Below are 23,619 nucleotides of genomic sequence, written 5' to 3'. Positions count from 1 at the left end.
GGACTCATTTTGTGTGTGTAGTGAATGTGTTAAATAAAAATATAGAGTATAAGGTTTGCTGTACTGGATCAGGCCATTGATCTATCTAGCCTGATAATCTGCCCCCCAACGATGGCTGCAATGAATGTTTCATGAGAATGTAAAACCATACTGCTAATACCAGGAAGAAATCTCTTTCCTACTAAGCATAGCAGAAAACGGGAGTAACCCCTTTCCCCAAACTAACATGGCCTTTTAGTTGATAGCAATTTGCCTGTAAATTCTCAGAAGCTTCAGATTCCTGTCAGAAACTTTTTGTGAAACAATGTACACCGCTACCTCGATATAATGCGACCTGATATAACACGAATTCGGATATAACGCGGTAAAGCAGTGCTCCGGGGGGTGGAAGGGCTGTGCACTCCGGTGGATCAAAGCAAGTTCAATATAACGCAATTTCACCTATAACGCGGTAAGATTTTTTGGCTCCTGAGGACAGCGTTATATCGAGGTAGAGGTGTACTTGTTTCCACTGGAATTACTAGGTTACAGATTTCTAATCTGCCGATTTTCACATGTATGTTTGCTGTAGTTATAAAAACATTCTAATGCAGTTTTACATTGTTTCCAAACTTGCATCTTTCTGTAAAATTGTTTCTTCCATTCTGTTTTCCTCTTTTCAGTCCTCATCTTTTCTCTTACCTGCTTTTGCCTTTCCAATTTTTCCTCTCCCTTTTTTCTTTCCCTTCCCTTTTGCCTCTGCCCTTTGTCAGAAGTGTAACATCATTTTAAAGTAAACTTTCTCAGCTGTTGGTGCTTAAGTCATTTGATAGTGCATTATACTGAGTTTGCCCTCTCAAAAGCAATACATTTGGTCAGTGATTGACAGAAAGTGGTTTCTACAGAATCAGCGCACTACAGGCATAGAAGTAACTGAGTAAGTGATTTAAAAAACATATAAAACATATTAATGGTCAGGAATGGAAGAAGAGACCTTTCCAAACTGATGCAAACTTTAAATATGGGTGGGTTTGTCTGGAAAGTAAATACACCCATTTCCTTTTTAATGTGCTGCTAAACACTATGTCTACACAGTGGGCAAAACTCCAAATTGCCTCTGGGATTACTGACAGTGCCAACTCTTGGCTATTGGCCAAGTGGATTGTAACATGTTTGACACCTACGAAGTATTCCTTTAATGTGTAAAATGCACATAAGACAGAATTGTATTGGTTGTGTCATGTCAGATCAAATACTAGCTTGTTCTGCTTTTAAAACATCTCCATCCCCCTTTGTAAATTTCCTGTTCTCCTCTACCCCCTCCTCCGCTGTTTGCCATTATCATGCCACCTGGCTTACACAGGTGGGTTTTTTTAGGAGAGGGAGGGAAAGGGAAAATCAAGATAAATATTGCGGCTGGATTTTTGAAAGAGCTGGATAATTTTAGAACTATTAACAAAATTTTTAGTCAATTAACTTGGCTTTATAAGATATAATAGTACATAGCATTCTTCATCCAAGAATCTCAAAATGCTTCACAAACATAACTTAAGTCTCTCAAAATCTCTGTGAAATATATAAATGGTATTCACAATTTACTGATAGTGAAACTGAAGAGAAGAGAGGTTATGTGACTTGCCCAGGTTTATCCAGTGACAGAGCCAAGTAAAAGAAACAGGAAATCCCGATGCCTAGTTCCCTGCTAATCAATATGTCCTGTAATATTGCATTTAGCACCTGATCATTGTCATCCGTTTTCATGTCTCAGAGAATAAACTGATCACCAGCAGAGGCAATAGATTTTACACACAAACCTCCTATACACGATTGGCCAGGTAGCATTCTGGTTATTTTAACTATGACTTTCTGTACCACCAGCATCCTACTAAATTCAGGATTGGAAAATAAATGAATTGATGGTCTGATCCAGTATGGCAAACCTGTAATCCTTTGTAAACTAGGAGAAGCGTACACATTTGGCCTTCACTCTGGCCTTTTCTGGGTTCCTTCCCTGGCTCCCTCTCAGCTGGGAACCTCATTACAGATCTGACCCAGAGCCTAGTTACTGCAGAGCCCCACCAGGAGCTGCTGCTTTTTCCTGATCGTTGCCCAGATTGAGAAGAGTGCTTTAGACTGTTTCTTTCCCTATTTGCTGTGCTGTCAGGAGTACATCTCCAGTGGTTCCTAGGCTGCAAATCCCAGAGTTCTCTTGATCTGGGAGGAAACCAGGTCAGATCTGGGACATGAATCTCTTAATGTCCCAGCTCACCCTGTGATACTGTGGTAGGAAGTTATGCAGTTGTTTCCCAGATAGATCCTCATGAGATAAATCTATCCTTTGTCTTCTAGTTCTGATATTTTATATTTATTGTTAGTTCTTTAAATAAGAATTCAATACCCAGATGTTACCTAGAATATTGTTTGTAACTAGGATAATGACTTTATAAAGTTGCAGTTCTGTTGTTTCCCTTAAAAATTTCCCTTCCCTGAATTTTTGTTACTTTGTACTATGAGAAAAGTATAATATAAACCCATTAACAAAATCAGAAAGTGCCATTTCAGGTCACATGAGAAAATCCAACTTGCACATTCTATTAGCCCTACTCCTGCCATCTTGTCCCATGACAAACACACAAATTCCTATAAAAAAATCTCTGCAAGGAACTTGCAGCTCTGCTTATAATAAGTAACGTAATTCAAAATTTTAGAAAGAAATGGCTGGATGAGTTAAAAATGAAATAACTTCTTGTTTGAAGTGTCATGTGATAGCATTACACTGCTGTTGTTGTACCACATGAATAGAATTGATACTGATGAATCAGTGTCTTGGGGTCTGTAGTCAGATGACATAGTTCTGTATGTGTATGATACTGTTTGTGTTGTGTGTTTAACAACTATAACCATTTATGTCATATGTATTGCATTTGTGTGTGTGGTTTGTTTGTTTTTAGGAGGTGGCATTATTTTGTTTTTTTGGTAGGAGATTGATAGAGGAGCTGATCACATGGATTCCTGCAGAAGTGTGCTTGTTAGTTAGCTCACATGTCAGATGAGGGGTGAGAGAGTTCAGACATTTTTCACACTGCAGATCAGTATAGGTGGCTTGATTTTAAAGAACTTCTAACTCAGAAAATAAAGTGGTTTACACCTCTGTGGCATATGCCCTTAAGGGCTGCTTACAGTATATTGCTGAAACCAATAATTGCTGAGTTCAATAATGTACGGTATGATCCTGCAGCCTTTCTATGTGAGCCCTTGCCCTTTGAAATCCACAGAAGTTTTGCATGTGGAGTCTCTGCAGGATCATGCCCTAGGAATCCTGTTACTGATAGCTGGATGGACATGTTTTCTGAATTATAGCCATATAATTATAGCCTGTAGTTGCATAGGAGGATGATTTACTTTGCACCCCTCTACCAGACAATTTGCTCCATGGAACAAATGAGTATTGTTAAACTGATGAACATAGGCAAAGTTCAGAGATTTCCCATTATCTCACAGTACATTGCAGTATATCAAGATTTGCATCTGTACTTGTGTTGTACTTGTTGCGCATGATCAGTCACCAGTTTAGGGGTAACAGAAAAATTTTACTGTTGGGGAGGGACTCCCTTGTATACTGCAGGTGTCACTTACATAGTTTGTTTCAGTAGTCTCTAGTGTATAGAAGTCAATACTTGGATGAAGAATAGACAAGGAGGAGAACCAAAGAGGAAACCCTTTAGGGTTGCCTAGTTACTTTCATATTAGAGGTAATGCATTTTCCATTTGCAAGTCCAGTCAGGAAATCCCAGCACTAAGTATTTTGAATAGTTTCCAGACTATCATTTTTTCGATGTAAAGGCTGCACGTTTCTAGTGTTTAAAATGCTGAAAGTGTTTCAGTGCTTCAGATTGGAATGGTTTCAAAATTCTCTCTTACAGATGGTTGCACTGTTAAGGAATCAGCCTCTTTTAAATCAGGAAATGATGCAATCTATATTGTTACTCTGAGACAGATTTCTGAGGCAGATTCTGTCTTAGTTTGAGATAGATTTCTAGTCCAGACAGAGTTTTGTGATCTTTCTGTGATTCTTGAAAACAGACTTTCTTTTTCCAAGTAGCAGAGAGAGCACTTAATGGCATTCCTTCTCCAACAGCATTAATAATTTTTCTTTTGCCTTTTTATAATAAAGCTTTGTGTGTTGTGATCAACTAGTTTCTATACTGGAGGCAATAGTATCAGTAATAACATAAATGTAATGAGTAAGAACTGTGGAAACTTTATAATAAATATAACTGTGCCTTCCCATCACATAGCTAGTTTTTTATTCACAAGATTACAAACCCTTGAAAGTGAGTTAGAGAAACTATATAAGGCGCCTTTTCCATACTCTGTAGATTAGCAGATGCTGGTGCTGTTTGAACAGTAATTGGCTATTGTTTTTCAGACAGGAAAATGTCATTACATCTTTTGGAGTTCAATGTATAGCTAATACAATGTCAAACAGTAGAATAAATGCTTTGCTTTGTAAACCATCCTGTAGTTTTGCATGTTTTTAGGCCACGGATGAGATTCTTTTAGTTGTGGGTGAATGTGATGCTGGTGTGAGAATTTGTTTTCTTTGGGTCAGGTATTAAAGGGCTAAAACAAATCACTCATCTTTGGGCCAAATTCCGACCTCATTCACAGTCTGTTTATCTACTAGTATCTAAGGACAGACTCCGTCCCACTATCTCTGAAATAACCCTTTGAGTCTTGCTGAGCTTTTAAATTATTGACTAGGGTAAGCAATTGATATTAACTTGATACTTGATAGGAAAATCATTTTAATTAGAAAAATTAGACCTTTTAGAAGGGTGTCTCTTTAGAACGTGTGGAATTAGGTGTTGATACCTATCACTGAAAGTCTGTTTCCTGCAGATAAGATGTTCCAATGGAACTATATACTGTTTGTTTTTCATGGTGCCAACAGGTGTGTATCTGTAAATTTGCTAGCGCATTTAAAATAGTCTTAAGAAACGATATTCTTACCATAAATTATTTTCTGGTAACAAAGTATACCTTTTCCTCATGTCATCTCCCTCCTCCCCTCCCCCCAATACACACTCCTATGGCACATATTAAAAAGAAAACATGTTTCATGGATTGTTGTACTAGTGAAATACAACAAAAAATATGAGGAGCACTTCACTCTACCCCATGATAAACAATTTAGGAAAAGATTATTTTCTATAGTGTCTTATACGGTTGCCACCCATGATACTACAACTGCCAAAAGTAAGACAGAGCAAACATATGAGGTCAATTTCATCCCAGGAGTAAGTCCCTTGAAGCCAACTAAGGGCTAGTCTACACTGGCAACGCTAAAGTGCTGCCACAGCAGCACTTTAACGTGCCTTGTGTGGTCGCGGTGCAACACTGGGAGAGCTCTAAAAAAAAACCCCACCTCCACGAGGGGTGTAGCTACCAGCATGCTCCCAGCGCTGGTGCACTGTCTACACTGGCACTTTACAGCACTGAAACTTGCTGCGCTCAGGGGGGTGTTTTTTCACACCCCTGAGCCAGAAAGTTGCAGCGCTGTAAATTGCCAGTGTAGACAAGCCCTTAGTGTGTTTGCTACAAATTTACATTTTATAAGATGCTAGTAATGAAGTTACATCATAACAGCATACTGCCCTCTAGTGGGGGCCACATTAGTCACTGCCCCTCATTTGCTCCAGTAGTTTCTGCAATGCAGCATCTCTTTCATTCCTGGCTAGTGCACTCAAGGCAGCTACATTAATGCTTGATTCTTTCTAATATCGTAATCCGGATGCACTTTGGCGTAGAGTAGGGCACAGAATTTTATACAGCGTTTAGTTTACAGATAAATGTCACAGGTTCACAGTATGGTATTTAGCTAATAAAGTGTGCACCAAAGACTCCAGACAGAGGACTTCCTCATTCTCTGATTCATTTGGACTGAACCTTATACTTTATATCTGCAGAATCAATGGCTGAAGGATTGTCTACACACAAAAAATTGTATCACTTTAACTATGATTGTGTAGTTAAAGTGACAAAAAATCAACTTCATGTAGATGCAGTTATATTGGTATAAAAATGTTTATGCCACTCTAAGTTATTTCCATATGGGAAGAGGAATAAACTAGACTGGTATAAGACATTTTTATACCAGTATAACTGCATCCACACTAGGGGTTGTACCAGTGTGACTAGTTTGGTTTCAAAACAAAACAAAACAAAACAAAAACCCCACCGCTAATCAAAATAGTTATACTGATACAAAATTTGTGTGTAGACCAGGTCTAAATCTCAGACAGAATGTTTGTACTCCCCAGTTGTGGTAGTAACCCTATTGCATACTCGAACCAAGAGACTAGAGTGAAACAATATTTCCTGAGTACAACCTGTTTTTTAACTGTCTCTCTTTCACTTTTTAAACCTCTGACAGGATTGTCTCAGCATTTAGTTACAGACTACAAAGAAGTCATAGGACTTCTGGAAGAAGGAATAGCCAACAGGTATTTTTTTTAATCAACCTTTTTTCTGTATCTCCTGTTTTTCCCAGTTTTGATAGCACAACTACTGATTTTTGTGACAATGTTACATGTTTGCCATTTAACTTTAAACAGAAATGAAGAATGATCTATGCGATGACATCAGGTTTCCAAATTACTCTCTGAAAAAACATTATATATCATCACGTAGCTCTTAAATGGTTGTTACAAGGGCTCATTAAAAGATTATTTGCATAGCTATTACTACAAAACTGATTGTATCCTGACTTACACATAGTATACGTATAATATTACTTTGATATAGGATCAAAAGTGAACCACAGCATTGGCTTATTAAACCCAGGGTTGTGAGTTCAATCCTTGAGGGGGCCACTTAGGGATCTGGGGCAAAAATCTGTCTGGGGATTGGTCCTGCTTTGAGCAGGGGTTTGGACTAGATGACCTCCTGAGGTCCCTTCCAACCTTGATATTCTATGATACTATGATCTGTATGCTCCACATACTCCATTCTTCAGATGGTATAGTTTTCAATTCAGTTTCAGCATAGTTTAGTTTGTGACTACTGAAATCACAACACATTCGTGCTTTACTACAAACTGTTTGATGTATGTTTATCATGTGATTCAGACTGACCCCAGGGTAGAACTATTGTAAAAACAGGCCAGAAGCCATTTGTACCATCCTTTCCTATGGGAAAGACCTAATAAAAATAGCAGAAACTTAAAATTATGTTGGGTTAATTTCTTTAATATAAAGGAACACATTTTCAAGGGTCCTTAAACTAGCCTCTAAAATTATGATGCAGTGTTTGTACACAAATCAAGCAGCTTGGTGTAATTACCTGATTTGGGAGCAAACACTGGAACTTTTGCATGCACAAAAAATAAGTCATAGCAACATTTGCAAGCAAAACTGTAGGTGCACAGAATCGTGTCTGCAAAAATCCTAGGTGTATAAAAATGCACCCACAACTTCTTGCTGAAATGTTTCCATAACCTTAGGGTGAATTTCACCTCTGTGCAGAGACCATACCTAGCCTATACCCCGCATAAATTGTATTTTGAGGGTTTAATTGGGATTTAATTGGTGTCTAGGCTAGGAGAGGGTTCTTTGCATGCAACTGTTTTTCACCCATAGTGCATAAATAAAACAAAGCTAAGTATTTTTGTTTTTTGCACAGGATTTTTATTTATTTATTGGGTGGGGTGCGGGGGATAAGGTAAGATTTGGTTAATATTCGTACTTCAACTTACTAAAGTCAGTGGTTTATTAAAGTTAATTGGGCCTGGATCCAACCACAGGGCCCCCATACAGCACAAAAGTGCTTGTGACTCATATATGTTTCCTATTTGATTCTGATGCATAAACTTTCCTTTCTGAATTTAGTGAATACTCACAAACAGACACTACACATAACAATTCTGTTTTTATTTAAAAAATATTTTAAACTTTTATGCAAACCTCACAACGTACAGTATGGAAAAAAATTAGGGAGATTATCATCCCAGTTAAATTCATGACCCGGAGAGTTATTTTTAATCCAATGATTTCGCTCTCCTCAGGTAGCATTAAGGTGGGTAAAAGGAATGTAGTTTGAAAACTTACAAATGCAGATCACGGTTTCAATATGAATATAAATCCAAACTATTCCCATTAAGGTAGAGAGGCTAGGGGTTCCCACAATAAAATTTTTGGTGGCCTCAGAGTGTGGCCACCAACTTTTGCTGGTGGCCACTCTGACAAACCCATCTCTTTGTCCCTGCCTCCTATGGCCCTTCATTGAGAGCCCACTCTGGGGAAGGTGGGTCAGGAACTCACCATCGTTTGCCTGGGGAGTCCCAGGCTCACCATGCCCCAGCTGGGCGGGAGCGGGGGGTGCTTCCCAGGGAGTGCCCTGGAGAGTGAACACCACATCTGTCTCCGCTGATGAGAGCTGCCTCCAGCACCATGCACTTCGGCCCCACGTGTCTCCAGAGACACTGCCCGGAGCCCCCAAGGAGCTGCATGGTGCAGGGCGCCAGTCCCTGCTGGCGGTGCAAGCGCAAACACCAAGGTGATGCATCTCACTACCCTTGGTAAAAGCTATTCAGGAGCAACAGCTGGGCTCTGCAGGGAAGGGCTTTGGTCCCCCCAGTCTCCACTAGGGTTGCCAACACTCCAGGATTGGTCTGGAGTCTCCCGGAATCGGCATCGATCTTCCAGTGACTATTGAAAGCAATCCGGGAGATTTTAATAGGATATTTTAAGAAAATGACATTGTCGTGGGGGGGAGGGGGAAGGAAATCTCTCGGAATAGCTTCAGTCAGAGTTGGCAACCCTAATCTCCACCCATGCTTTGGAGGTTGTTGTGGCCTTAAAAAAATCCACTGGTGGCCGCATTTGAGAAACACTGGGCTAGAACATCAAGGACATTGAACACATTTTAAGCATTGTAAACAAAAAATTTAAAAAAGTATATTACTGAGGAAAAGAATGTGCAGTGGAATTTAATTTTGCCACTCAAGACTTCTAGTGATCATTAGATATCATTTCATGATCAAAAGGGAGTTTCCCAAATAGATCTTCAATGAAATTCCATTATATGTATTTATCAATGCAATCAGAGCATAGTCTCACCATTGCAGAAACACAAATAAAATATTGTACTAATAACTGTATTTAATAAATTGTACTAATAAAAGTGTAACCTGAATGCAAAAGAGAAAATTTAGTGCTAAATTTAAAAAATAAAACAACTAAAATTGCCTGTCAAAAAAATTAAATGTAACAATAAGCTTACTCTAAAGTCCTAAATATCTAAAATGCAATTTATAAAGTAATCAGCAGTAAAACATAATGTTCTTCTTCGAGTGATTGTTCACGTCCATTCCAATTAGGTGTGCGCGCGCTGCATGCATGCACGTTGGAAACTTTTCCCTTAGCAGCTCGTGTCGGGACAGCAGGGGAGCCCCCAAGAGTGGCGCCCTTATGGCGGTGTATATATTACCCTGCCGGCCCAACCCCCCTTCAGTTCCTTCTTGCTGTCCGTGGCGGCGTTGGAACATTCTCTCTCTCTCGCTTGTGAGTGATCCCTTAGCCTTTCAGTCTTCTAGTTAGAGTTGTTCTTAGATAGTTATCAGTTAGTTAAATACCATTGTATTCAGCTGTCTGGAAGCTAGTTCCAGCACCAGCCTTGGGCTGTTGGGCATGCCGCAAGCCCAGAGTTTCAAAACTTGCGCCATGTGCCGCAAGTCTATGCCTAACAGCGACCCCCATGACTCCTGTCTCTGGTGTCTGGGAGAGTCTCATCAGGCAGAGCGCTGCAAAATCTGCCAGGCCTTCAAGCCGCGCACTAAGAAAGAAAGAGACTTTCGCCTTAAACAGTTGCTCATGGAAGCCGCGTTACAACCACCGGCCCCATACCGACTGGCACCGGCCCCAGCTTCCTCGGTGCGAAGTGCCCCAGCATCCGTGTGTGACCTGGCACCGCCCAGGCACTGTAAATCACTGTAAATCACATCACCGAGACGGGATGACCAACCTCGGCGCCGGTCGACCTCTCTGGCACTGACTAAGCGTCATAAGAAAGGGGAAAGAGGGCTCTCTCCCCAAAGAGCTACTAAGCCGCTTAAAGGAGCTCCCGGCACGTAAAGACAGATTGCGGGCCCGAGCCAAGAACTGGCATCGTCGATTCCGGCGCCACAGGCCCCGTTGAGTCCGGTACCCAGCGGATTCTGTGCCGACAAATGTCTGGAGGAGGTCCTCGAACACCCCTTCACGCCCAACGCTTTTGAGGCAGCGAAAGACCTCATTGAATTGCTGGCGCCAAACCCCCTCCCGCGCAGGGAGAAGCCTCCGGCACCACCCAAAAGGGTGCCATCCAGAGGGAAGCCGGCAATAGTGCGCCGCTCGAGGTCACCATCTCGGCACCGCTCCCGTTAGAGCTCGGCGTCCTGCTATTCCCCGTAAGGTTACGGCACCGGAGGCAAACCCGCCAGTGGCACCTGCGGCGAATGCTCGCCGGTCCATGACGCCATTGGTAGCCCGGCACCGGAGTATGGCACCGACAACCTCACCGGCACCGAGTGCGAGACACCGGTCCTGGTCCCGAGACTCCCGGTACTGTTCACGGTCCCGGCCAGCCAGGCACCACTCCCCGGCACCCTGTGGCCGCTCAACGTTCGGCACCACCCTGGTCCTCTCCGTCGGCATCCTCCGGCTCCGAGGCCAACTCCGGTCACTTTAGCTACAGCAGACATCGAACCGTAGCCAGCAGAGAATCCCAACCAGCATGGCAGCCACAATGGCCTTCTCCAGGCCAGTGGCCCTTCTGGACTCCATGGGCCTACCACCAGCAACAGGGTATCTCCTCCAGATCCTTTAGGTCCAGGCAATCTATGCAACGCCATTCCAGGTCGCCACACAGGCACGCATCAAGGACAAGGGAGGCCACTCTCTTCAGGCCGCCCCCGGACTCCCAAGAGCAACTGGCGCTCTCAGGCCCAATACCTGAGGCAGTGCCAAGCACTGCGACGCCCCAAGAGGTGTCAGCCCCGCAGGGCCCTGAAGTGACCCAGGCATATGGGGACACACAGGAGGCTCTAGATGAGGGCAACCTACAGCACCTCACTTCCTCCTCTTCCCCAGATGATGTGGTGGCAGGCACATCAGTCTCAGGACCGCCACCGATTGACCACAGGGCTCACCAGGAGCTACTCCGCAGGATCACCCTCAATATGGGCCTCCAGGTGGAAGAAACGGTTGAGCAGGAGGATCCGATGGTGGATATCCTGACTCCCGAGGGTCCCTCCAGGGTCGCGCTCCCTCTCATAAAGACCATACAGACGAATTACAACACTATATGGAAGACCCTGGCCTCCATCATGCCGACAGCCAGGGGGGTAGAAAGGAAATACTTTGCTCCTTCCCAGGGCTACGAGTTCCTGTTCTGACATCCGACTCCCTGTTCCTTAGTTGTTTCAGCAGTCAATGAAAAGGAACGACAGGGCCAACAAGCCTCGGCCCCAAAAGCCAAGGAGGCCAAGCGTTCGGTAGGAAGGTCTACTCCTCCGGGGGCCTCCAGTTATGCATAGCCAACCAGCAGGTGATCCTTAATAGACATAACTTCAACTCTTGGATGGCCATGTCCAAGTTTAAGGATCGCCTGCCCCAGGACTCTCACTCTGAGTTTGCGGCGTTAATCGAGGAAGGAAAGGCGGTGGCTAAGACTTCGCTACAAGCCTCCCTCGATTCAGCTGACTCTGCGGCCAGAACCATTGCCTTGGGGGTAGTCATGCGATGCTCAGCATGGCTCCAGGCATTGGGCCTCCCTCCAGAGGTCCAGAATACCCCCCAAGACCTTCCCTTTGAGGGCTCAGGCCTTTTCTCGGAGCAAACAGACTCCATGCTGCATGGCCTTAAGGATTCTAGGGCCACCCTGAAGTCGCTAGGGATGCATACGCTGGCAACCCAGAGAAAGCCCTTCAGGCCTCAGCCTCCGCAGCAGAGGCAGTATCAACCCCACCCCAGGCAGGAGCCATATCGCAGGCGGGGCAGAAATAACAGGCGTAGACAGCAGAATAACGCGCCTAACCAAGGCTAGAATAAACCCCAGCCTGGAAACAAGCAAGGGTTTTGAAGGCGCGCCCGAGGACAGTGTACCAACCCAGTTCCCGAATCCATCCCCATGGTTTTTAAACCGGCTATCCCACTTCTACCATGCATGGTCCCATATAACATCGGATCGCTGGGTCCTACGCACGGTATAGGTGGGATACTCTCTCCAGTTCTCCTCCTTCCCTCCCTCCCATCCATCTTCCCCGTCCCTCTTCAGGCACCCCTCTCACGAGGAACTCCTTATGCAGGAGGTTCGTTCGCTCCTCGAGATAGGTGGGGTGGAGGAGGTTCCATAGGAGCTAAGGGGAAAGGGGTTTTATTCCCATTACTTTCTAATCCCCAAGGCAAAGACGGGTTTTCGACCCATTTTAGACCTTTGCGGACTCAACAAATTTATGGTCAAACTCCGGTTCTAAGCACTATCATTCCATCTTTGGATCCGGGGATTGGTACGCTGTCTTTGACATGAAAGACGCATACTTCCATATTGCCATTCATCTGGCACACCGACGCTTCCTCCATTTTGTCGTAAACCAATATCTCTACCAGTTCACGGTTCTCCCGTTCAGCCTGTCTACAGCGCCCCTAGTGTTCACGAAATGCATGGTGGTGGCGGCGGCCTTCCTGCGGAAAAGGCAAATTCGAGTGTACCTGTACCTCGACGACTGGCTACTTATTCCAAGGATGAGGTCCAGTCCTATGTGACGATGGTCATGGACACGTTTCACAGACTGGGGCTCCTCCTCAATGTACCCAAATCTTCTCTCATACCTACCCAAAGGATAGAGTTTATAGGGGCAGTCCTGGACTCGGTACGGGCGAAAGCAAGCCTTCTGGAGGTTCCAAGCCATAGAGCAGATTGTCAAATCAAGGCTTCAATATCCCACCACGACAGTCAGGTGTTGCCTGCAGCTAAAAGGGCATATGGCAGCATGCACATACGTGGTCAAGCATTCCCGACTGAGACTCAGGCCCATGCAAGCGTGGCTCGCACTGTCTTACCGTCCGTACCGAGACCCCCTGGACCTTGTGGTGATGATCCCGGGACAGGTTCTAGAATCCCTGCGTTGGTGGCTGGACTGACCAGTGGTCTGTGCAGGGGTCCCCTTCGCCAAGCCCCAACCTTCTCTGACGTTAGTAACAAACGCGACAGATCTGGGCTGGGGCGCACACTTAGGGGCTCTGAGGACACAAGGCTTGTGGTTGAGGGACGAGATACCTCTCCATATCAACCTGAAGGAGCTCAGGGCTGTTCTTCTGGCCTGCCAAACCTTTCATGCCACTTTGCAAGGTCACAGCGTGACAGTCCTGACAGACAACACCACCGCCATGTTCTATATAAATAAACAAGGCGGAGCTTGCTCCTCGCCTCTCTGCTCTTCTTCTGTGAGACTTCTGTATAGCCTGATCCATTCAGCTCGAAGCATCCTACCTTCCAGGAGTACGGAACGAGTTGGCAGATCACCTCAGCAGGTCATACCACATGCACGAGTGGTCAATCAGCTCGGACATCATACAGTCAGTCTTCCAAAAGTGGGGTTATCTCCAAGTAGACCTCTTTGCCACCAAGAGCAACAGACAGTGCCCTCAGTTCTGTTCATTCCAAAACCACAGTCTGGACTCCATTGCCGATGCGTTCTTAATACCATGGGGCAAGGATCTGAAGTATGCCTTCCCTCCTATCCCGCTCGTCCACCGGGTCCTCCTCAAAATTCGCAGAGACAAGGCGACGGTAATCATGATCGCCCTGTCTTGGCCTCAACGGCATTGGTACTCAACCCTCCTGGAGCTGTCCATAGATGCCCCGATTGCCCTGCCCCTCCACCTGGATCTGATCACGCAGGACCAAGGGCGCCTCCATCACCCGAACCTGCAATCTCTACATCTCATGGCATGGAAACTCCATGGCTAAATCCCATGGAGAGCCAGTGCTCTCAGTCGCTGAGACAAATTCTCCTCGGCAGTAGGAAACCTTCCACTAGGGCTTACCTACCTGGTGAAATGGAAAAGGTTTTCCTGTTGGTGTGAACCCAAGCGCCTTCAACCACTCCAGGCTCCCATCCCAGTTATTTTAGACTACTTCCTACACCTTAAGCATCAGGGTCTATCCCTTTCCTCCATCAGAGTACACCTGGCAGCCATTTCAGCTTTCCATCCAGGGGAGTCTGGCCACTCGGTGTTTTCTAATCACATCATGGGGCGATTCCTCAAAGCGCTGGAGAGGGTGTTCCCGTATTCTTGCCCACCGGTCCCAACCTGGAACCTGAACCTGGTCCTTTCCAAACTCATGAGCCCACCATTTGAGCCCCTGGCCATTTGTTCCTCCTCTACCTTTCTTGGAAGGTGGCATTCCTGGTGCCATTACATCGGCAAGGAGAGTGTCCGAGCTGAGAGCCCTCACCTCCGAACCACCTTACACGGTGTTTCGTAAGGACAAGGTGCAGCTTAGACCACACCCCAAATTTCTCCCCAAGGTGGTCTCCCAATTCCACATGGGTCAGGACATTCGCTTACCGGTGTTCTTTCTAAAACCCCACACGAGCCCGAGACACCGCAGTGTACACACGCTGGATGTCCGGAGAGCCTTGGAGTTCTACATAGAGCGCACGAAAACTTTCCGCAAGTCGACCCAATTTTTCGTCGCCATAGCCGAAAGAATGAAGAGCCTTCCTGTCTCTGTGCAATGTATATTGTCCTGGATCACAGACTGCATTCGCACGTGCTATGAGCTGGCCAAGGGCCCAGCCCCAGCGATTACGGCCCATTCAACCAGAGCACAGGCATCTTCGGCAGCCTTTCTGGCTCAGGTCCCTATCCAGGAGATCTGTAAAGCAGCCACCTGGTCTTCAGTGCACACGTTTACAGCCCACTATGCTGTTAACCAACAGGCCAGAGATGATGCAGCGGTCGGCAGAGCTGTTCTTCAATCAATCGTTCCATGACTCCTACCCTCTTCCAACGGTAAGCTTGGAAGTCACCTAATTGGAATGGACGTGAACAATCACTCGAAGAAGAAAAGATGGTTACTTACCTCTCGTAACTATTGTTCTTCGAGATGTGTTGTTCATGTCCATTACAATACTCAGCCCCCTTCCACTCTGTCAGAGTCAACGGCAAGAAGGAACCGAAGAGGGGTCGGGCCGGCAGGGTAATATATACACTGCCATAAGGGTGCCACTCCAGTGGGCTCCCCTGCCGTCCCGACGGGAGCTGCTAAGGGAAAAGTTTCTGACATCCGTGCATGCAGCACGCACATACCTAATTGTAATGGACGTGAACAACACATTTCAAAGAAAACAGTTCCGAGCGGTAAGTAACCATCTTTTGCTAAAATATAGCAACTGTCAAAGCCCAGGTCAAAAAAGTTCTCACCTGTTTAAAAAAAACAACAAAAAACAAACCACCAGAAAACAAAACACTTCTTCAAGCTTTCATAGAGAGATAAATATTGCAGTTTAAAAATGAGAGCAACTTAAATACGTCAGCTGCTCATAACTTGCAATTAAAAAAAATCCTTCAAAAGTATAAAACCAATTAAAAAAAATTCAAAAGCTCAGAAAGCAAAGCTAAGCCAAGCAACTTTAAAATATTTTAGTCTCTCATAATAAACTATTTACAACATAACAAAACCCCCACAAAATTAAAAACAATAAGAAAATGTATGGATAAAATAAATTAGCTTTAAAAAAAATCCACTAAAAATCCATCTAAATCTTCAATTCAAAACTGCAAAGCTAACACACATACTTTTTGGGCAGCAGCCATCATCTTGTGGCAGTCTTAACTTTATGCAGTGTAGTTGTAGCCATGTTGGCCCGAGAACATTAGAGAGACAAGGTGGGGAATGAGGTAATAATATCTTTTATTGGATCAACTTCTGTTGGTGATAGAGACAAGCTTTTGAGGGTCTGAATGTCTGACTTTTGAAGGTCTGAAGAAGAGCTCTAAGTGGTTCAAAAACTTGTCTCTCTCCAACAAATCTGGTCCAACAAGATTTTTACCTCACCCATCTTGTGAGTCTTAACTTTGTTAGTTAACCCTTTGAGTGTCTCAGTGCTTTTACAAAGTTAAAACATTTAAAAAATTTAATTATAAATATTAAATCTAAATTAATAAATAAAAACCAACATACTAAAAAAACCCATCCCCTTTTCATTAATAAAACAGCTAAAAAAGCTACAAAAATATTAATATATAATTAAGTAAATGTAACTAATGTAATATTATAATGAAGGCTCTATTTGATCACTTAGCCTCATTTGCCTTAGCCCACTTAGCTATGAAGGTTACCTTTCTAGTTGCCATCATTTCAGCTAGAAGAGGAGGTGAACTGGGGGCCCTTTTGGCTGATCCTCCTTGCACTATCTTCTATAGAGACAAAGTTTCCCTGAAATTATACCCAAAATTCACCCCCCAGAGTAATCTTGGAATTTCATCACAGACGACTTACTTACCTGTGTTCTTCCTGAAGTTACGTGCCACCACTGAGATTAAGAAACCTCACTCTCTGGATGTCTGTCATGCCCAGGCATTCCACCTGCAAAGGACAGAATCCTTTAGGAAACCACCTAGACTATTTGAATCCTTTGTGGAATGTATGAGAGGGGAAGAGATCTCTTCTCAGAGACTTTTCCAAATGGATTTCAGGGTGCATGTTGCTTTGTTATGAGTTATCAGTGACCCCTCCCTTACAAGGTGTCAGGGCCCACTTAACTAGACCTGAGGCTGCAGCAGTAGTCTCACTTCAAGATGTCTCTCTCCTGGAAATCTGTAAGGCAGCATCATAGGGCTCTGTTCACACTTTTGCAAGACTTAATATCCTGGTTCAAGCTTCTACAGCTGATGCATTCTTTGGAAGAGCAGCCCTCTATCATTGATCCAGCACGGTTCCTTACACCCTCTTTCTCAATGAATATTGCTCATGAATCACCCACAGTGAAATAAGAATAGGGGCCATCGCTTAAAGAAGAAAGGAAGATTTACCTTGTGCAGTAACTGGAACTCTTTGATATGTGTGGTCCGTATCTGTATTCTACTATGCGGCCTCCTTCTCCTCTTCCACAGAGCCTATGTTATGGCTATTTGTGGTAGAAAGGTAACTGGAGAGGCGATTGGTCTGCACCTCCCCTTATGCTCAGGAGGAGGAGCAGGTGTGGACCGATGGATACTGCTAGCAAGTATCTTCCAGTCTCAAGCACCTGGAGCACATGCACACCTCACACTGGAATACACATAGGGATCACACATCTTGAAGAACACCAGTTACTGTACAGGTGAGTAACCTTGCTTTATACTTTCAAGCTGCAATCAGCTCTTATTTAACACCATAAATATGTACCTGAAGGCTGTTCTAATTTATGTCCCTCGACTGCCCCCGGATCAAAATGCAAAGGCGGATTTAATTCACCTTTGCCCTCCACCTTCTCATGTGCTGTACTGGGCACAGTTTGGCCAGATCTAAGAATCTGGCCACTGTATTTAAAGCTACAATTCTTTAGTCTTAGCCTTTGTTAATCAGTTGAATCTTGTATTTGTATTTCAGAAACATGAACTGTCCCAACTGAACTTTTTTTGTGCACTTTTTATATAGAATCACAGCAGCTACGCATGTTCATGATGCCAGCAGCAGATCCCATGCCATCTTCACCATTCAGTACACTCAGGTTAGCTAAAAATTCCAATCTCCTTTTTTTCTCCCTCCCAAAGAACATTGTTTAGCATACTGTACAGAGTTTGTTCTACTTTCAGTAACCTCGGTAGAAATTATGCTACTTAATTCCTTTGGATCATATGCCAAATTTTGTTCCACTTCCTACACCAACTTGAAGGCTTTGTACTTGTTGAAGTTACCTTGTTTCCTTGTGCCATCTTATGGTTAGGAGTGAAGCCAAAGGCTCCTTGTGAAAGGAAAAAAAATTAAATTGAAAACTGATCTTTATATTGCAATACCACTCCAACAATGTTGTGAAAATTCATGTGTGGTAATGTGTTTGCAGTGTCACTACCTTTTGTACTCTGTAGTTACTACTTACTGATTAGGATCTTAATATAAAGAGTAGCATTTTAATGCCTCCTCTGAATTTTTTGTCTTTCTGGGATTTCTGTATTCATCTCCTAAGCACCTTGGTGCATAGTGTGCGGTATCTGATACAATACATCCTTTTTCTGGGGGACTGTATCCTACACTGTCAGGAAGATGGTCTCAGTGATCTAATAGATCTTTTCCATCTCGCTCTTCTAATATCCTGTAATATTAGAACATTCAAGATATTTTTCAGTAGTTGCACAAAAGAACCTTGGAATACAGTAATAGTGATTTTGTCAGGTCTCGAAGAAAATCTTTTCATACAGTCACAAGGTAGTGAGATTTGCTCAAGAGAAAATGATTATAAGAGTGGGCTTTCCATGTAAGTTAAGAGAACTACTGGGTTGATGTTTTGACTGTACTGTGTGGCCCAAGGTCACATCATAAGTAGAAGTGCCAGAAATACAACTCTTCAATAGAACACGTAGCCTCTTGTATTTTCATAAGTTTGAATTGAAAATTTTTGATTTATTTTTTCCTTCAGGCTATACTGGAGAACAATCTCCCCTCTGAAATTGCAAGCAAGATCAACCTGGTGGACCTTGCAGGCAGGTAATAATGAAGTGAGGGGAAAAAGCTCTATTAAAATATTAACTGCTGTGTTCCATACAATTGATGATACTGATGATTTAAAAAAAAGGAAATTACATTTTAAAAAACTGCATTAAAATAATGCGAAGTATGACTTCTGTATATGAAAGCAAGGAGGATATTGAGCTAAAGTTGTCACTCTGTCATGTATCGTTTTGTTTTGGGAGTAGGGTTTCATTGGACCGATATCCATTACGAGCAATGCATTCACCAAAACCATATGCAATAACGGTGAACTAAGACCAGTATTCTTCCCACTACCACACAGCACAGAAGGGAGTAAAAGAGGAAGTTACTCACCTTGTGCAGTAACGAGGGTTTCAAGATGTGTGTCCAGGGCCGGCTCTAGCTTTTTTGCCGCCCCAAGCAAAAAAAAAAAAAAAAGGCCGGCCGGACGGCCGAAGCAAAAAAAAAAAACCACCAGCAGCCGCAGGGAGCGCGTGGAGGGCGGTCAAGGCGGCTCACAGGGGAGTGAAGGGCGGCGCCTTGCAGCTGGGCGAGAGGGGCTCCCCCCTCCAGCCTTGGGGTGCCTCTCCCGGCCATGCAGGTGGAGCCCCTGGGGGCTGCAGGAGGTGCTGGTTCAGCCGCTCCTTTAAAGGCGGCTCGGCTGGGCCAGGCTCAGAGCGGCGCGGGAGGCGAAGGCTGGTGCAGGCGGCAGGGAGTGGCACGTCCCAGGGAGCCCGGCGGCACGGTGAGCAGTGGGGATCGCTAGTTCCTGCTTTCCCCCCCAGGGGCTCCGGAGCTGCGGACCGGGCTGCCAAAGCAAAAAAAAAAAAAAAAGAACCATGGCAGGGCGACCGGAATGTGCCGCCCCAAGATTGGCCGGAATGCCATCTCTTACAATGTGCCGCCCCAGGCACGTGCTTTCTTGTCTGGTGCCTGGAGCCAGCCCTGTGTGTGTCCTGCTGTGGGTGCTCTATGTCAGGTGTCGATGTGTCTCTGTCCCCCCCCTTTTCCCTGTTGGGAAACTTCTGTTAGCCGCGATGTCTGGCTCGCCTGACTTTAAACACTGTGACTCTTGCTGTGAGGCAGTGCCGGTCTCTGACAGCCACTCGTCATGTGTCTGTTGTTTGGTGGAGACTCATATCCCTCAAAAATGTGCCTACTGTAATAATCTGAAAGCCAGGGCACGGCGTGACCAAGATCTCTGCCTCAAGATGATTTTAATAGAAAAGTCCCTTCAGCCTACTCCTCAAGGACCAAAATCACCAGCAGATGGTTCCCCAAGCAAAACCTCTGCTAATGGGAGTGCTCAGTCTTCCAAAACTTCCAGGAAGCGAGCCACTACTTCCATCATAGGGACACTCAGAAAAAGAAGAGGTCCCCGGTGAGCTCACTATCCTTGGTAACTCTGTGCTAAACAGGGTTGCAGGATGCACTGAGGGAACAAGAAAGTATGTTCTATGTTCCTCCACCACTAGCCACTTGCAGCGCCATTGTTCTGTCTCTATCTCAGCTGAGCTCTGCATTTAAAAAGGGTACATGTGGATGTGGTGAGAGTGGAACTTTTGAATTGCTGCCCTTTAAGAAGTACCATAAGAGGAATGTATTTTATATAAAATGCCCAAAGCATATACTGTTTACTTCTGAGGCTTGAATTCATCCGTTCTTGAACCTGAGGAGAACATGTTCTCATTCAGGCCCGCCCTGGCATGTGTTAAATATTAAGTATAGTCACACAGTTTGTATTTTTTTTTCCTGATATGTGTCTTAGTGAAAGAGCTGATCCCAGTTATTGCAAAGATCGAATTACAGAAGGTGCCAACATTAACAAGTCATTGGTTACTCTGGGAATTGTCATCTCCACCTTAGGTATGTGTAATAAAATGAATATTTTTTATTTTGAAAGATAGTTATGCACAATGCCACAAGACCCCTTATTGTGTGCTATATTTGAAAAGTGTGTTAGATTTAGAATACTGAGCTGAGGAGAACAGCTCTGGGGCCCCTTCATGTACTAGTTCGACATTATAGAATGAAAATAGCCATCATTAGAAAAAATGTAGTGATATTTAAACTGATTTCTAAAAAAGCGTTTTCGAATAAACAATTGGTAATGGTTTAAATACTTTAATATCAGAGGACAGCCAGTGTAAAATACAATATTAATGATATTTTTATTATCTCAGCCAATTAGTAATAAAGACACACCAAATGCAGAAGACAAGAAATTACTATCTGAGCCCATTGAAGATAATCCCTCTCAGAAAATATCTATTGTATTACCTACAGCACAAAACTCTCAGATGTTCAGCAGCTGCCAGAGCATAAGCAGCATAACTAGTGAAGGGGACAACCACGTGAGCAGTCACTCTCCAGGCAGTGTCAGCGGGACTAGGCGTCAGGCTTACATCCCGTACCGGGACTCCATCCTCACCTGGCTTCTGAAGGACAGTCTAGGGGGCAACTCCAAGACCATCATGATAGCCAGTGAGTTCAGCTTTCTGTTCACTTTATATGTGGTATGGCGTACTGAAAAATAAGCCACTACTGTGGTGTGAGGTCCATTGCATCATTTGGGCCCTGGTCCTGCAAAGATTTTCACCCATGCTTAATTTCATGCACAGGGAATAATCTTATTGAAGGAAGTCAGTGGAACTAAATTTAAGCTTGAACATGTGTCTTTCTAAGATTGGGGCTTTGATCAGTGTTATGATAGGATGTGTTTATAAATTAAGGGATTTTGATAAGTCATTCTCTGTGGACTTGAGATAAGTCCCTAAAGACATTTTAAGTTTTTAATAAATTTACTATTTTTATAAAAACAGTAATTTCTTTAAATCAGTTTTTGTTCTTCATTTAAAGCCATCTCTCCTGCTAGCTCCAGCTACAATGAGACCATGAGTACTTTGAGATATGCCTCAAATGCCAAAAACATTATTAACAAGCCCCGGGTGAATGAGGTGAGATACCAACTTCTGATTGTATTTAATTTTTATCTATGTTTTAAATTTATTCAGCATACACCCCACCCCCCAAATAGAAATTCTGAATTTTATTTTAACATCCTTTCTTAAGAGTTGTTTCGGAATAACCATCTGTAAGGAAAGTCTTTGTCTTCTTTTACTGTATTATTATTTTTAAGTATGATTAATAATCATCTCTGAATGTTTCAGGATGCAAATGTAAAACTGATTAGAGAACTACGAGAGGAAATAGATAGATTAAAAACTATGCTGATGAGCTTTGAACTGGTATGTATGAATTCTTATGTAACTGAGCCCTCAGTAATGCTTTTGCTAGCTATATAAACATAATTTTATATATTACACCTTTCTTTACATTTGTTGAATGGGACTAGGAGGGAATGAATCTATTAATTCTTTGAGTGTCTTTATCGTGGTTTTGCACCAGCTGCACCTCTGCCAGAAAGGCTACACTCTCTGGTATTGTTTCTTAATGACCCTTAAGCATAAACTGTTAAGCAATTATTAGAAAGGGCCTCCTCTCAATCTCTAGGATGGATAGGCTGACTTGGCTACCTAGGCAGACCCTAAGGTGAAATATACATTCCATTATAGAGTACAGGAGCACCAAGCTAGTAACAAAATCAGATACAATATTAATAATTAATAAAGAGCACCCCCACACTTGTCATAATACTTTTCTAAGAAAGTGACTAATAGGCCTTGAGTAGTGTAGGGTTAGAACGTAGCCTGCACTCCCTGAGAGACGATGGGAACAGACTCTGAGACATAATATACAGCTAGCATTCTTTGTTGTTTTCCTGCATGTTTCCTGCTTCATTTGGACCAGCTGTGAGCTTTAGTACATTTGTGTCACTACTCCTCTTGCAAGTAGAGGAGTACACTAGCCCTGAGCTTCCCCACACAGAGATGGGGTAGTGCAAAAGCAGTATTAAACTATTCTTCACAGTATCATACAAGCAGTAAGTAACTAGAAGGTATTTCCTGAGTAAATTTGGAGGGTAAAATCAAATGTCTGCCTAGATTATCTTTACTTCTCTGGCTTCACTTCTCTGAAATCAGAGTGTTTAACAAAACTTGCCTGCCTGAGTTGTGAGTAAGAAAACACAGAGCTGTCTATAATATTTGTTTGTACAGAGGAATTCTAGCCCTTCCTGGAGTGATGACAGAGATGGAAATCTGACAGAATTGGTTCTTCTGAATGAAATGAAGGTGGGTATATTTTATTAGTCTCCCCTCACACACACTTTGATAGGGACACTGACATATTTTTAAACAACAGTGAAAATGTTCCCATATTAATGCTTTCTTGCCTGCTGGTGGAATATTCATATTTTTCAGCAACAGTCATTCGTAAAACTTCCATTCTACTGAATGGCAGGTATAGTGCATTCAATTCACAACAAGCATTTAAAATGTCATTAATAGTACATGGTATATGTTGTCAGTAGCTACCAGTGTGGTGCTCTGCTCTTGTTCGATGATGATAACAGTCGGCTGCGTGCGTGTTCCCTCTGTGTGCTGCCCCAGTTCTGCGCAGATAGCTGACACAGCAAACCCCGAGAGAACCCCCAAAGACTACAGACTCTAGTAAGGTACGAAGGAACCCGAGCCAGGTTTATTGTCAAATGAAGCACAGTAATAGTTTCCTATAGACTCTACAGGACATACTACGAATATGTGCCCCCTGGCAATGGACAGTCAGTGGCGGGACACTCCACTGCCCCCTAGGCTGGACAAAGATGTGCACTCCGGGACCTACTTTTATACAGTTACAGGACAGATTACTCATCCCTACTGACGTATTGAGGTACAGCCCCTTGGCTCATTGGGGGCTGTCTCCTCCTTTGATCATGTTGTGTCAAACAGATCTATCCATCATGATGTCCTTTTGACCCTGTCTTTAAGATGCAACTGCTTCTAGCAGCCCTCTTCTTAC

The 23,619-nt window shown here is 43.7% G+C and overlaps 1 protein-coding gene across 1 annotated transcript in view; it reads left to right on the top strand.

The window, feature by feature from the left end:
• Positions 1 to 23,619, top strand: part of STARD9 (StAR related lipid transfer domain containing 9) — a 192,969-nt gene that overhangs the window by 91,161 nt on the left and 78,189 nt on the right. Inside the window, exons 8-15 of the mRNA XM_026651250.2 lie at positions 6,416 to 6,485; positions 17,668 to 17,740; positions 18,647 to 18,714; positions 20,468 to 20,565; positions 20,986 to 21,183; positions 21,559 to 21,656; positions 21,870 to 21,947; positions 22,818 to 22,892. Of these exons, the coding sequence (XP_026507035.1) occupies positions 6,416 to 6,485; positions 17,668 to 17,740; positions 18,647 to 18,714; positions 20,468 to 20,565; positions 20,986 to 21,183; positions 21,559 to 21,656; positions 21,870 to 21,947; positions 22,818 to 22,892 (758 nt within the window). The remainder of the gene's footprint in view (positions 1 to 6,415; positions 6,486 to 17,667; positions 17,741 to 18,646; positions 18,715 to 20,467; positions 20,566 to 20,985; positions 21,184 to 21,558; positions 21,657 to 21,869; positions 21,948 to 22,817; positions 22,893 to 23,619) is intronic.

The sequence above is a fragment of the Terrapene carolina genome, unplaced genomic scaffold (assembly GCF_002925995.2).
Source record: "Terrapene carolina triunguis isolate 2854851 unplaced genomic scaffold, T_m_triunguis-2.0 Scaffold96, whole genome shotgun sequence".
In the NCBI taxonomy this organism is placed as follows: domain Eukaryota; kingdom Metazoa; phylum Chordata; order Testudines; family Emydidae; genus Terrapene; species Terrapene triunguis.
Note: the sequence above shows the minus strand (reverse complement) of the source record. Positions and strands in the feature narration are given on the sequence as shown.